Raw genomic sequence first — 15,115 nt, 5'->3', positions numbered from 1 at the left:
AAAGTTGATAAACATAAATCTTGTCTTGTTGCTAAGGGTTTTTCACAAGTTGAAGGCATTGACTATACTGAAACCTTCTCCCCTGTTGCCAAAATGAACTCTATCCGCCTTGTTCTTTCCCTTGTTGCCTCTTTCAAATGGGAAGTCCATCAAATGGATGTTAAATCTGCCTTCTTGCATGGGGACTTGCATGAAGAAATCTATATGGAACAACCTTTTGGCTTTATACAAACAGACTCCAGCCTTGTATGTCGGCTTAAGAAATCCCTTTATGGTCTCAAGCAAGCTCCTCGAGCTTGGTATGCCAAAATGGATAACTTTCTCTTAGAAAATGGCTTTTCTAGGTGTCATTCTGACAATACTGTCTACACCAAGAAAGTGGGCAAGTCGCTTATCATTCTTGTTCTTTATGTTGATGATCTTCTCCTGACTGGTAGTGATCCCAACCTTATAAACCATGTGAAGTCTAGCCTTAAAAGGAAGTTTGAAATGACAGAATTAGGACACTTACATTATTTTCTTGGTCTTCAAGTCTTGCAATCCAAGGAAGGTATTTCCATTTCCCAATCCAAGTATGCCTGTGATATTCTACGCCATTTTCACATGGAAGACTGTAAGCCAGCCCCTTCTCCCTTTCAGTTTGGAGTCAAACTTTCAGTCACTTGTACTTCTCCTGAAGTTGATGATACCTTATACCGTCAACTTGTAGGAAAAATTTTGTGTCTAACCCATACTCATCCTGACCTTTCCTTTGCTATTAGCCTTGTTGCTTGGTTTATGCAAAACTCACGTGAAATTCATTGGAAAGAAGCTAAAAGAATACTTCGTTATGTTTGAGGTACAGTTCAATTTGGGATTCATTACAATGCCGAAGCATCTCCTCTATTGGTTGGTTTCACTGATTCCGATTGGGCTGGTGACCCTGATGATCAGAAGTCTACTGCAGGTTATGTGTTCACTCTTGGTTCAGGACCTATTACATGGGCTTGCAAGAAACAAGGTGCCATTTCTCTTTCTTCAGCAGAAGTAGAGTATCGTAGTGCCGTAGAAGCTAGTAAGGAAGCCTTGTGGCTTCGTCAGATCCTGTCAGAGTTTGGCTTTCAGCAGCAACATTCGACTACACTTTGGTGTGATAATAAAAGTGCCATTCAACTATGCAAAGATCCAGTCCAACATCAACGCAACAAACACATTGAACTGCACATGCACTTCATCAGAAAGCTCATTCATGACCATGTTCTTGAAGTGCAATATTGTTCAACAGATGATCAAGTTGCAGACATCTTTACAAAGGCTCTCACAGAGGCGAAGTTCACTAAACTTTGATCTATGGTTGGAGTTCAGGAAGTTGTCACTAAGGGGGGATAGGCTTTAGTGCCTCCTTCCTTCTCCTATTGTGTCATATTTGTAAATCATTCAATCCTATCCCAAGTTTTTCTCAAGGGAGGATGTTAGGATATTTCGACACATAGGAAATAGTTAAGTACAACTTGGTCTAGTATAGAGTTAGGTATAGAGTTAGGTAAAGTGTGTTTCTTTACTATGTACATTTTGTAACTTACAATCCGACGGTCACGATATGTAGTGATCCGACGGTTCATTCTCTCCTCGGTATTACCGACACTTGATCCGTGGCTTAACACCCGATTGGTCCATGATCTCTATTTAAAGAGCATGGAGGGTCATTTGTAGGTTAACCGTTCATGAGAGAAGCTTATGTAAATTTTCATTCTTTTATTAATAAATTTCCTGAAGTGGCCGCGTTGGCTCAGGCCGTGGACTGTTTCCCTCTTTGAGGGTTTTAACCACGTCAAAAGTACTGGTGTATTGATCTGCGATCTATTTGTGAGCGGTGTCCTTTGGTGTTCTGTCTGAGGAACTTACCCTGTAAATTCCTACATTACCAAGCTAGTGTGATACTTCTGAATAAGCCTGCAGACTATTTGGAATAATAGAAAATGAAAATTCACTATAATATCAAATGCCACCAAGGTTAGTTGATAACAATCTAGCAGAGAGAGTCCCAAGGATTAGATTGGTTAGAAGATGCTTTAGTGCAAATGCTCAAGGAATTCTCAGGATCAAATGTCATTGAATATCTAGTGGTTGCCAGCAGTAGGTAAACAGGGGAAAAATGTGGAATCCATAAGGAAGTCATAATATGTAGGCTTGTGATTACCAACAGTAGCTAAACATGGGAGATTGTGGAATCCATAAGAAACTCATAATATGCAAAACAATAACAATACAATGTAATTTTCCCATCAATTCAATCCATACTGTTATGATGCAACACAATATCCCAATACTGTAATGTAATTAATTGAGTCATTATGATGTGTTCAGTCTCCAAACTGAAGTAATTAATGCAGTCATCAATAAAATATGGCTTACCAGGAATATGGTATAATGGACCTGTTCAATATATAATAGTAGAAATATTCCATAGAAACTGATATAAATACTGTAGCTAATTGTTCTCCAGCTAAGTAAGAAGATGTTATGTAGAATAAGATACAAATACAAGCATAGGATCACTTGTCTTATTTCATGGTCTTCCTAAGAAGGCTTATGAAGGAAGATGTGTAGAATTCTCATGGTTTTGATAAATTATCATTTGTTGCTGAGATGAACATGTATATATAAATATTCTAACTTGAAAAAAGAGCAGTTTCTTCTTTGTATATGCAAACTATAGCGGAACCAATAAATCTAATTTTCAATATTGATTTGCATCAATTTATTTTGGTCCAACCAGCAATTAAAATCCATCCCCTACCACTGCAACAATAATACACCATATATCACCTTCCCATTAAAACTGAGAATGAGATGCAAGTAAATTGTGAGAACGCGGATGCCTCATAAGCATGGAGTTAAGTTTGATCCCTGAGCTTTGCTACAATCCTCAACTGTAGAAATATTGAATTTTTTAAGAAGACTCTGGTCATTTCATAAGCAGCTGAGTTGACAGCAGAGTTTGTATGTTGCTGAGTCCCAATCATAGAGGTGTCTATATGAGTTATGTTAATGTCTAAGTAGAGCTGTTGAATATGGAATGTGGGTGTAAGTCCTCATCTCTATCCAACTTATGTCAAAGCAAGGATGCTACATAGGAAGAAAGAATTGGTTAATTAGTTGTGGATGATGGCATTTTTTCTAGAAAATGTAATACCTCCTTCATTGATGGTCTCTTTTGAGGGGAAGCAGAAGCACAATTCAATGCAATCCCCACAGACATTGATATTTCTTCCCTTCCTTCAACCTCTGGTCGAAGAGTAGGATCTATGATGCGCAAAAGGCGATGCTTGTCATTAACAAATTTTTGACCCCATGTTGCAAAATCCTTATTTGAAGGTGGCTTCCCAGTAAGAATCTCCAGAAAAATAACCCTAAAGGAATAAACAACCTACAACTTTCACTTTCCTTCATTTTCTTATTCCTGGTGTTTGTATCCTTTAGAAAATATAGAAAAGACTTTCAAGGTCTACAGTTTCATACACGGTCATTCTAAAAGGCATGGAGAAATCAGCCTTACTAGTGATGGCTTCAATTTCAGGGACTTGTGCAATTGCCAAGCTAGTGGGATACTTCTGAATAAGCCTGCAGACTATTTGTAATAATAGCAAATGAAAATTCACTATAATATCAAATGCCACCAAGGTTAGTTGATAACAATCTAGCAGAGATAGCCCCAAGGATTAGCTTGGTTAGAAGAACTCATAATATGCAGGCTTGTGATTACCAATAGTAGCTAAAGAGGGGAGATCGTGGAATCCATAAGAAACTCTTAATATGCAAGCGATTGAAGGGCTATCTTTGTAAAAAAAAATAAAAAACAACCATGCAGAAACAAATTGAACGAGATTTCCTGCAGATATACATGAAATCGAAAAAAGAGAACAAGAGAACCCACCTTAATAGGCATTTTCCAAGCTTCCACGTGGAATGTAGTCATAAACCAACAATTTTTCCTCTATACCCCAATAGAAAGCTCGAAGGCAAACAATGTTGGGATGTTTAACCCTACCGATTGCTTTAGCTTCTGCTTCAAAATCCTTGTACCTTTCCAAACCACCATCACCAAGTCGCCTTACTGCAAAAGTCAGCCCATCTTTCAGAACTGCCTTATACAATATAGTATAACCACTGGCACCCAACATATATGCAGAGGCTCTGAGTAGCTTATCTAATTCCATGTCAAGATCTCCATTTAATGTCACAAAAGTTCCTTGTTGTTGATCTCCATTGTCTGAGACACTTCCATCTAAGCTCTCATCAAATTTTTTAAGGCAAAGCCATCCAACTCTACCCGAACTTGAAGAACAGTCTCCATTGTCGTCCAACTGAATATTCCTGGTATTAGGCCCATCCTCTGACTCCTTTTTTCTTCTTGATCCCTAGTAACGGTACATAAAAACTGCGTAAAGGAAGCTTATCCCTGCAAAATCGCCAACTACAATGGCAGCTATGGTGCCTTTACTCAGACATTTTCCCTTGTTGATAACAGGCATGGCAGCAATTGCTGAAGGTGAGGTGATTTTTGGAGGATCTGAGAGTGTTGAAGGAATTGAACATAAATTTGTCAGTGGGTGACCACAAAGACCTGGATTACCAGCAAAAGCATCATTTTTCTGATGCAAAAGAGCTCCAAACTGTGGAATGGGTCCAGTCAAAGGCACAAGGTTACCCCTGGCGTAAAAATTGCAGAAGAAAATTCGCAGGTGTCTTCAACAACACCCAACAAGAATCTAAAGAAAAATTTTGACAATGGCAATGGATTTCTCAATGGCTTTTCTTCCTCTGGGGTGGATTCACCCTCAACTCCTGCAGATTCAATCACAAAAACCATTTGGACAGCAGATTCAATCACAAAAACCATTTGGACGCAGCAGTCATTGTCAAACGATTCATCTCTAACCTTATTTGATTCGGATCTCATTTCTACATTCAGGAAAGCCATGGATAAAATTTTCCCAGAGATTCGATGGAGCCTATTTCAGAGGTCTGTCAGGTAGCACGAGAAGCAAGAGTGGAGAATATGAAAAGGGTACCCCAGGAAATTCTTTTAGGCTCCAATCTAGAAGCATTCAAGCGAGGGTTTGCAACTGTTTCAAATATCGTGAACAGTTGCAACCACTCAACTACCTTCCCTTGATCGAATGATTAACAATCTTCTAATCATCTAACACATAATCTAATGGCACACAGGAATGACAAGTGGATTTTAGGTAAGTTCACTTCAGAGGGAAACACCTTATGGCATAAATATCGAAATATTGTCTTCGAAATAATATAAAGGGCAAGTAAAAAGAAAAAAGAAGAAGCAAAAAGTCATTAAAATATCATCATTAAATCACATTATAAAATATTTAAAAGAAAATAAATATTTAAATAAAGTCTTCGAAATAATATAAAGGGCAAGTAAAAAGAAAAAAGAAGAAAGAAGCAGCAAAAAGTCATTAAAATATCATCATTAAATCACATTATCATATCAAACAGAAATTAAAGAGTTAAAAAAAAAAAAAAGAGATGAGAAAAATCGAAATAAAACAAAAATTAAAACCTATAAAACTTTAAAAACAAAATATTAACTAATTGCACTACATATATAACAAAATTTTAAAATTTCTCTTGAAAATATAAATTTATAAGAAAAATAAATTAAAAATACAATAATAATAATAAAGATTTACCACTTTACTTGGTTCCAATGTATTAACTAAAATTACTTTATCTTATCTAAGAATTTGTATTTCTTGGACATGAGGAAACATGTTAATAACCCCAAACCTAGAGATGTACCAATAATGAAACCCTAATCTTAGTTCAAGGGTCTCCAAGGTCCAGAACCAAAAATACCTTGAAAGTATTAACTAAAATTACTTCATCTTATCTAAGAATTTGTATTTCTAGGACATGAGGAAACATGTTAATAACCCCAAACCTAGAGATGTACCAATAATGAAACCCTACTCTTAGTTCAAGGGTCTCCAAGGTCCAGAACCAAAAATACCTTTCGTTCAAGGGTCTCCAAGAATTTGGTTTTTTAGTTGAAAGGTCTAAAAACACTTGACGATTCCCATTTGTCAAATCAGATACTCCGTCAAAATAATAACAATTTTCTGGCAGTTAAGTGAACGGTAAATCTAGTTTTGATATAATCAAAATATCATTAAAAAATTCTTGTAGTGTCTAAAATGTTTTCAAGCCCCTCATCAGATTGTACTTCCTCATTCCAAACCAAAAACTGACCATTCAGACGATCAACACATCTTTTACCTAAAATAGAATACTTTTGCACACGCTAATTTTCACCACAGTGCAATTTGATTTCTTCTCTATTTGAAGATCGGAAAGAAAAAGACAGAAAGATCTTCGGATGATACCTTCACTGGTCATGGAACCCATTATCATCATGAACCTTTTAATACATGCTTGACATTCCTTTTTACGACCCTTGGGCATTAACTGGACACTAATTCCAAGAATCTTGAAAATATCAGCTAGAAACATTGTGAGTTTATCAGCCAGTGGTGAAATAGTGGCAGAAAATCAGGAGATGATGGAAAATTTCATTATCCAACACAATTGCACTAGCTGAATTTTACCAGCCACTGCAAACAGTGTTTTATAGCTGAAAACACATCATTATCATGCAAGTAAACTATATATGCATTAGTATAATTTCTCTTTTTAGCTGCTGCTTTTTCTTCAGATATGGTAGTATGATTTGTTGGTTACGTACCCTTTTTCAGTTTCGCAGTGACGAGTTACTAATACCTCTCTGTCATCAAACGCTCATGCATTGTAGAAAACAAGAGCCTATAATTTCTTGAATTTATTCCTGCTTAGACTAACCAAAGTGTTCTGGACAAGGGACTGATATAAAAAAGTCACAAAAGCCAAAAATGACACAGGGAATGTTAGGCCATTAAAAGTTCCCATGCATGTTTTTGACCTGCTTCTTGGACAGCAAACTCCATGGGATGACTTTAAAATCTGTTGATCCTATTACTTCACTATTAAAGCATCACGGCCTGGCCCAACACCAATATAATCGATTGGTATTCCAAGTAAACTCTCGATCCTTTCCACATAGAGGCAAGCAGCAGATGGTAAGTCTTGATAGCTTCTCACTTTAGATATATCAGCCTGCCATCCAGGCAGATCTTCATAAATAACCTGCATGTGACCAAGTTATATTAGAATTGGGTACCAGAGAAGAGAAAAATGCTTTTATCAAAATTTGAGTTTGAAATGAGAAACTTTCTCAAGGAAACAAGATTTCAAATAACCTTGACATGACATAATGTTAGAAACAAACTGCAAGGAAAAAGGAATATGACATATGCAGAATATTATCTACAAAGATACAAATAAAACTATATACCGAGAGAGACTCAAACTGGTAGCAGGTCCAACACAAATGACCAAATAAAATAAAATTAACAGTTAGATCCATGAAATTTATTAGTCAAAAGAATGCAAAAATGTGTTGTCAAGAACAAATTGAGGGTCAAAGGTTCAAGAGGCGAAAATTATGGGGCCAAAGCCTCAGTGCAAACAAGCTTTCTGTAAGTTTTAGCAAAATAATTCATACATATACAATGTAGAGTACTAAAATAGTGGATTTCTGATTTTTTAAAGGTAGAGATTGCAGCATAGCACTCGATATAATGATCATCGTAAATGAAGCTGTCTGATTAAACCTCACAAGGATGTGAAGCTTAAGCAGACAGCATCAGATAGGCTGACATTAATGTAACTGTTGCCTCCATGGTACAAACAAATATGCTTCATTTAGTTGTTGCCTACATGGTACTATTCTACTGATTATGGATTTGAACCATATATGTATTCGTATAATCTAAAGATCAAAACACAGGCTTGTAGATGCCGGCCTGACATCTAGTCACAATATTTTTTCACTTATTATGCCTGACGTTCCCCTTTTTCAACTGTTATGCATCACAAAATGTTTTTCAAGATACTTGCAATACTCATACATAATAATTACAGAAGCATACTATTTTAAGTTGCCCGTTAAGTAATTGAGATCCATGGCTCTGAATTGAAAGGAAAGTACCTCTACTTTTTGCAGAAGGTCAAGGTCCGCAGGAAAAGATTTCAACACATTTCCATCAGGCCCTTTATAGGCTATCCCAAGCCTAATTCGAGATAACCCAGAAAGTACGTCAAGCTTTGTCAGATTAAGTGCTGAGAAACCATTGATTTGACAAGAATATTTAAGTGCAACCAGATCTAGCCAACCACAACGACGAGGCCGGCCAGTTGTGGTGCCATATTCATGTCCAGCTGATCGAAGATCTTCACCCGCTTCATCCAAGAGTTCTGTCGGGTAAGGACCTGAACCAACTCTTGTTGTGTACGCTTTAGCCTGCAGATCAAAACCGTGGTTAGTCATCAGTAAATTTTTAAAACTTTCTTGATGAATCCAATTTTCATTAGAACTTTAACCTGCATGAATTTGCATATGCATGTTAATAAAAAATCATCTCACATACCACACCAATCATATCACCAATATGTCTTGGAGCAATACCAAGTCCAGTACAGATTCCACCGGCAGATGGATTAGAAGAAGTGACAAATGGATAAGTTCCAAAATCGACATCTAACATGGTCGCCTGGCCGCCTTCAACCAAAATCTTCTTCCCGCTTGAGAATGCATCATTCATCAAATGAACAGTGTCAGCAATATAAGGTTCTATTCGCTTAGAATATCTCTTGTAATGCTCCACTTCAGTCTGTAACATGCTTTTACTATACTCAAAGCCTTTAAAACGGGATGCGGCATCATGCAAAAGAATATCCAACTTCTCAGGAAATGTATCCATGTGCCTCAAATCACTTACCCGAATACCATTCCGGATTGCCTTGCTTGCATAGCAAGGACCAATCCCTCTTTTTGTCGTTCCAATTAACGACCCTGCAAGTTCTGCTTCTCTCATTCCATCAATAGTTTGATGGAAATCAAATAGTAAATGAGCACGGTCAGAAATCAACAGTCTTCCTTTGCAAGAAACTCCATTAGACTCAAGCCCGTCTATCTCTTCAAATAGTCCTGGAAGATGCACAACGGCTCCATTCCCAATAACGCATAGGGCTTTCTCATTCACTATTCCAGAAGGGACAAGGTGAAGAGAAAATTTCTTTCCCTCGCTATTGTATATGGTGTGACCTGCATTTGCCCCTCCCTGCGATAAAGATGTAGTATAATCGGTAAATATACTTACCAGTTAAGATGGATTTAACGACAATGAAAAAAAATGGAGGATGGGTGAGTACCTGACAATGGGCCACAATATCATAGCGCTGTGCTAAAACGTCAACGAGCTTGCCCTTTCCTTCGTCACCCCACTGAGTTCCCAGCACTGCACACACTTGACTCAGGGATTTAAAAGGATCTTCCGCTTTCTCTGCCTCAACAATGGCGTCGGCCTCCTCGACGCTGGCATTGCATTTTATCCTTCTACTCTGCAGTACAATTCGACCTTTAGCCTAATGCAAGTTCACAGAATGCGCAAACCCTGACCGCAACCCCTGCTGCCTCTTCTTCTTATCCTGCGAAAATCCATGCAAATTCGGAACACAGAGATCGCTAATCAGCGCAGATGCCATTTATTCCCACAGACCGCAGATTGAGCAACCTTCAAAACCCCAAATCCCTGGCAGAAGCTATGATCCAGTTCAGGCAGATAGCTTTTTTTATCTCGGAGGGTAATCCAGAATGGAACTGGGGTAAAGGGGGCTGAAACTGAAGGATTTGAACAGAAGGAAATAGCTAAACATTCAGGAAAGCCATGGATAAAATTTGCCCCAGAGATTCGATGGAGCCCGTTTCAGAGGTCTGTCAGGCAGCACGGGAAGCAAGAGCGGAGAAGACGAAAAGGGTACAGGCAAATCTTTCAGGCTCCGATCTAGCAGCATTCAGGCAAGGGTTCGTGAACAGTTGCAACCACTCAACTACCTTCCCTTTATCAAACGATTAACAATCTTCTAATCATCTAACACATAATCTAAAGGCACACAGGAATGACAAGTGGATTTTAGGGAAGTTCATTTCAGAGGGAAATGCCTTACGGTGTAATTACTGTTAATGTTATGGCAAGAAATTAGAGTGATGATGTACTTTGTTTGATAAATTTATTATTGTCAACCAAAGTATGTTCATCCATGATTTTTGAATTAGGTTGGCAACAATAAGAGAATATCAATCATAACTGCAAGCTGTGGATACAATGTGCCATAGAACGCTCTGTCAGCATGTTTCAAATTTTCAAGTGGGAATTATTAGATGGAGTCGAATTGTCAGTACAAAAAATGCCCGAATTCCATAAAAGTAAAAAGGATTCCTTCCTTGACATAGAGATAGATCCAATGGCTTATTTTAATCAGTGGACAAAAGTTTATGATAAATATCTCTTTCCACAAAAGAATCTCTATGTTACAACCGACATGATAAAGTTTGATACAGGACAATCATCAAAGGCACTACTAAAAGGAGAATCTTCTACAGTCTCGACAATAGAAAAAGCAGCTACAACAAAAGGAAAAGAGAAGGTATCCGATGAAAAAGCAACCATTTTCGTAGACTTGTACCAAGATGCTCAGGAGCAATAGGACCACGCATGGGAAACAGAATATTTGGAATGGTTAAATCAATCATGGTCAAAGCAAAAGCTTCCCTCATCCTCATCAGAAGCAGATGAACCTGACCCCAGCATGTTGGATGGCGTGAGGAATGGCAGCTATTCTTCGGTGATTCAAGTAAGTTACTGAGTCCATGATCGTTTTGTGAAAGGTGGGAAATGGCCTCCCAAGACAAAATTTTGCACCACCTCTTCTATGTCAAAATAGCCACCAACACGAGCTGATTGCACTCCCTTGATAGTGCATAATGCATTAAACACCATTGACCTAGATCAAACCTATCATATAGGTAATTACCTTACTACATGGTGTGCACATGCTGAAGAAGTTCTGGATGATTTAGGATCCCAGATTGAGTTAATTCTAGCTAATCTTAAGCTTCTCCATGATGAACAGCAAGAAGAAAAACAAAAAAGAGAAGCAAAAGAGAAAAAGAAAAAAGAAAAGAAAAGGAGAGAATCAAAGGCTCCAAGATTTTCTATTTCAATGGATACTCCTAACTATTGGGATATAGACGAAAATCAAGAAGTAAGTGAAGCTTAGTCTAGTGCCCAAGCTTCTGAAAACAGATTAGAGCCAGTAAAATCAATAAACTTTCAAAAACCAAAAAGTGAAATAGCCACTTTGGAAAATGCTGCCTCTAAATTTCCCTCCTTCATATTGCCATCTATCCAAAAGGCCCATGTGTTCCATGAAGCACCAAAGTATCCAAGGATTGAAGAAGACTTGTTTGCAACCAATTCTACTGGATATGTTTTAGATTTAGACAAATCTACAAATCTAGTTGAATCTATCAGAGTTTGGATTGGTGCCCTATATCAAATGCAAGTTGTCTCTAGATTAGATAATATATCTATTTTTGCCTTAGCTGAAAAAAGAATGGCTAGAATTGTATATGACTGGTGGATGGGACCATCAGAAGAAGAAAGAATGCATGTAGCTACTGCAGGATTAGCTACCTTAGAATTGCTACTTAAAACTCAATTTTTCCCTGAACCAGCAGATGAAAAGAAACAGATTATAACAGATCTAACAAGAATGGAATTGAAGGATTTAAAGTTTTTAGATCAGTTTGGCAATGATTATATGGCCAAGATCTATAAAGCTAATCTTACTAATGATTCTACTCAGAAGATTTCATTCCTGTCAAAATTTCCTGGTAATTTAGGTGATTTGATTATGAAAGATCTGGAAGTTCAAGGGAAAAATATTGAACAAACTTATTGGATAGATCTCTTATTTCGGTGTCAAGAAAAAGTTAAATATCTCTGTTGGCAGAAGAAAGCTCAAGACTTTTCTCCTAGTCTTGATGTTTGTCGCTCTATATTACCATGGACACCATTTAAAAAGAGAAAATCTAAAAGATATGGAAAATTCAAACCCAAGAGAGTAGCCAATCCCAAAAGGCCATTCTAAAAATTTAAATATTTAAAAAAGCACAGGCAACCAAAAAGAGACAATGCATGTTTTATTTGCAAACAAGAAGGTCACTTTGCCAGAAAATGTCTAAAAATCTCTTCTAACAAGTTGAAAGCCTGTATAGAAATTGATGATTTTGTAGATAATTGGTCTATGGTTGATTCTCAAGATGAAGTATCAGATGTATATATACTAACTGATGCTTCCCTGTCAGATACTGAGTTAGTTCCCGACACGTGCTAGAAAATGAATATATGCTATGATTGTTCTGAACCAGAGAATGAAACTGACTTGCATTTCAATGATGAATTTAGTTCAGATGACTATACTGATGAGACATATGAATACAATTAGATGATGCTATCTCTACTATTCCCTCTCTATCTACAGATCGAGGTACTAAGAATTCACAATCCGTTTTAAATTCTCTACCTCCACAATCCACGTTGAATTATTTTTGCCCTTACCCAAAGACAATTTCTCAATCATCATCATCTTTGCCTGTTCCCACATCTGTTAATTTAGACGACAGTTCTTTTCTCAAAAAGATTGTTAAAACTAACAATCTTCTTTATATTCCTGTTGAAGTACTAGTCAAAGGAGAATGGATCAATGTGGATGCATTCATTGATACAAGTGGCTCCAATAATTTAGCTCGCCCATATTTATTCAAAGGTTTATGGAAGCCTCTACAAAATATTCTGATTTTTGAGACCATTGGTGGCTCTGTCAATCTCACCCACTATGTTGATAATGTTTCTTTAAAAGTTGGGGGGAGTATTGTAAAATTTTCTGCAATCCAGCACTATGATGCCTCTGCAAGTTTGTTTCTTGGAATGCCGTTTATCAATTCTGTGTTTCCAGTTACAATCAGTGAAGACAAAGTCATTCTGAATATAAAAAAGAAAGCAATTTCAGTTCCAAGATTGACTTTGGCTAATTCAGAAGCTAGAAAAGAAAATAGCCAAAAGAAGGTCAGTATGAAAAGACCCCAGAATGATTCCCATAATTGGCAAGAAGTATTGCAGATTTACGAAGAAAGGAGTCAAACAAAAACTAAACAAAAAGCAAATAGAAATCCTAATTGGTCTCCTGAACAAATGGCTATTTATGATGAATTGTTGAAAAGTTGTTCTGAAAATCCTCAAGCATTCTGGAGTGTAGAAAGTCCCCAGCAAGAAATAGTAACTCTTCATGACAATGGGGTTAAAGGAAAACTTATACCCTGCACTCCAATTGATGAAAAAGAAATAAAACAGCAGATTGAAGAACTCCTAAGTTTCCAGCTGATTGAACCTAGTTCTTCTCATTATTCCTGTTCTGCTTTCCTGGTAAGAAATCACTCTGAAATAGTTAGAGGAAAAGCTCGAATGGTAATTAACTATAAGCCATTAAATGCAATAACAAAGAGCTTCAATTATCCTCTGCCCCGCCAGGAAACAATTATGCAAAAAATTCAGAACAACAAGATCTTCAGTAAATTCGACATGAAATCTGGTTATTACCAGATACAAATCAAAGAAGAAGATCATCCCAAAACTACTTTTACATGTCCTGCAGGTTTTTACCAATGGAAAGTAGTTCCATTTGGTCTGAAGAATGCTCCAGCTTTCTTTCAATGGCGAATGGACTATATTTTTGGTAAATATGATTTTATTGTTGTCTATATTGATGACATTTTGATTCACAGTCAAGATCTCGAATCACATCTAAAGCATTTACAGATATTCCTTGAAGAAGCAAAACAACATGGTATTGTTTTGTCTGAAAAGAAAATGCTTCTATTTCAAGATAGTATTGATTTTTTGGGTATCCATGTTATAAATGGTAAAATTCAGATGCAGCCTCATGTTTTAACCAAACTATCTGAATTTCCTGATCAGTTACAAGATACTAAAATGATTCAGCGATTTCTAGGAATATTATGTTCATAAATACATTCCTAGATTATTAGAGAAAACTGCTCCAATTCGATGACATTTGAATTCTGGATGGTCACCAGAAGCCACGACAGCAGTTCAATTGTTAAAAGCTAAATGCAAACATCTCCCCGAGCTCAAACCACCAGGTAATGGATTTCTCATTCTTCAAACTGATGCATCCGATAATTTTTGGGCAGCAATCCTTTTTGAAAGAAAGGAGGATACAGGAGAAGAAATTTTATGTGCATATGCATCTGGAGAATTTTTAATTCACCAGAAAAATTATTTTCCAGCAGAAAAAGAAACTCTTGCCATTTTCAATGGCATACAAAAATTTGAATTATATTTAGCCCCTGCCAAGTTTTTGATAAGAATAGACTCAATGAATTTCAAGTATTTCTTATCAGCAAAAATATCAAAACAACTCGCAAGAGGAAGATTATTGGCATGGCAGATATGGTTTCAAATGTATGATTTTGATGTTGAATGGGTTCCAGGTATTTCAAATTATTTAGCTGACTCTCTTACCAGAGACATGAACAAGGTCCATATTCATAACCAAAGAACTGATATTTTTGTTATTCCTGGTAAGACCTCTGTAGATGATAATTTTGAAACCTTTGTAAAAATATTTCAGATTCTTGAATTGGTTCTTGGTGATTTGGTTGAAGAAATTAAAAAGGTTGTTGGGCTGAGAATTAGAAGAAATCAATGGATACAAAGATGTCAAGCCTGGCAGTCCAAAAATGTTGGTGTTTTATTGGGTTTAGATGAAGAACTGGTAAAGGTATATCCTCTACCCAATATGAAGGTGAAGCTTTATTTTAAGACTCTTGATGATTACTGGACTAAAGAGTTTACTGAATCCATGATTAAAGTTTTGCAAACTTTGAATTATTACCAGATTATTGGAGGTATAGATTTCTCCTTTGCTGTTTATACTTCTGCTAAAATGTTGGATTTGGATGAAATAAATATGACTGAAAGGGTTGGAAGGTTTTTAAAGTCTTTAAGAATTCCTGATCTTTTCGAAGAACTTGATGCTGCATTTCTTCAAAGAAATGATGAAAATTTTGCAGGAACAGATTCATTTCCCC

General features: G+C 36.8%; 1 protein-coding gene across 1 annotated transcript; it reads right to left on the bottom strand.

Moving 5' to 3' along the window:
* Window positions 1-6,808: 6,808 nt before the first annotated feature.
* Window positions 6,809-10,717, bottom strand: LOC149173404 (adenylosuccinate synthetase, chloroplastic-like). The gene is made up of 6 exons (XM_089426688.1): window positions 10,627-10,717; window positions 9,660-9,781; window positions 9,313-9,525; window positions 8,529-9,221; window positions 8,090-8,401; window positions 6,809-7,185 (listed from the first exon to the last, which is right to left on the bottom strand). Exons 1-6 carry the CDS (start codon window positions 10,715-10,717, stop codon window positions 7,015-7,017), a joined length of 1,602 nt encoding a protein of 533 aa, XP_089282814.1. The 3' UTR covers window positions 6,809-7,014.
* Between the last annotated feature and the right edge of the window lie 4,398 nt (window positions 10,718-15,115).

Source organism: Pinus tabuliformis, chromosome 4_2 (genome assembly GCF_031772625.1).
Source record: "Pinus tabuliformis cultivar Carrire ecotype Pingquan chromosome 4_2, CPIR1, whole genome shotgun sequence".
NCBI classification, from domain to species: domain Eukaryota; kingdom Viridiplantae; phylum Streptophyta; class Pinopsida; order Pinales; family Pinaceae; genus Pinus; species Pinus tabuliformis.
Note: the sequence above shows the minus strand (reverse complement) of the source record. Positions and strands in the feature narration are given on the sequence as shown.

Bases quoted from the DNA above. Each gene is read 5' to 3' on its own strand.
- LOC149173404 (XM_089426688.1), bottom strand. From the start codon at position 10,717: ATGAGGGAAGCTTTTGCTTTGACCATGATTGATTTAACCATTCCAAAT. The intron at 9,526-9,659 runs GTCTGTGGGAAT...AACTTGCATTAG, and splicing joins TGAAGGTTGCTCAATCTGCG to GCTAAAGGTCGAATTGTACT. The intron at 8,402-8,528 runs GTATGTGAGATG...TTTGATCTGCAG, and splicing joins TTGGTGATATGATTGGTGTG to GCTAAAGCGTACACAACAAG.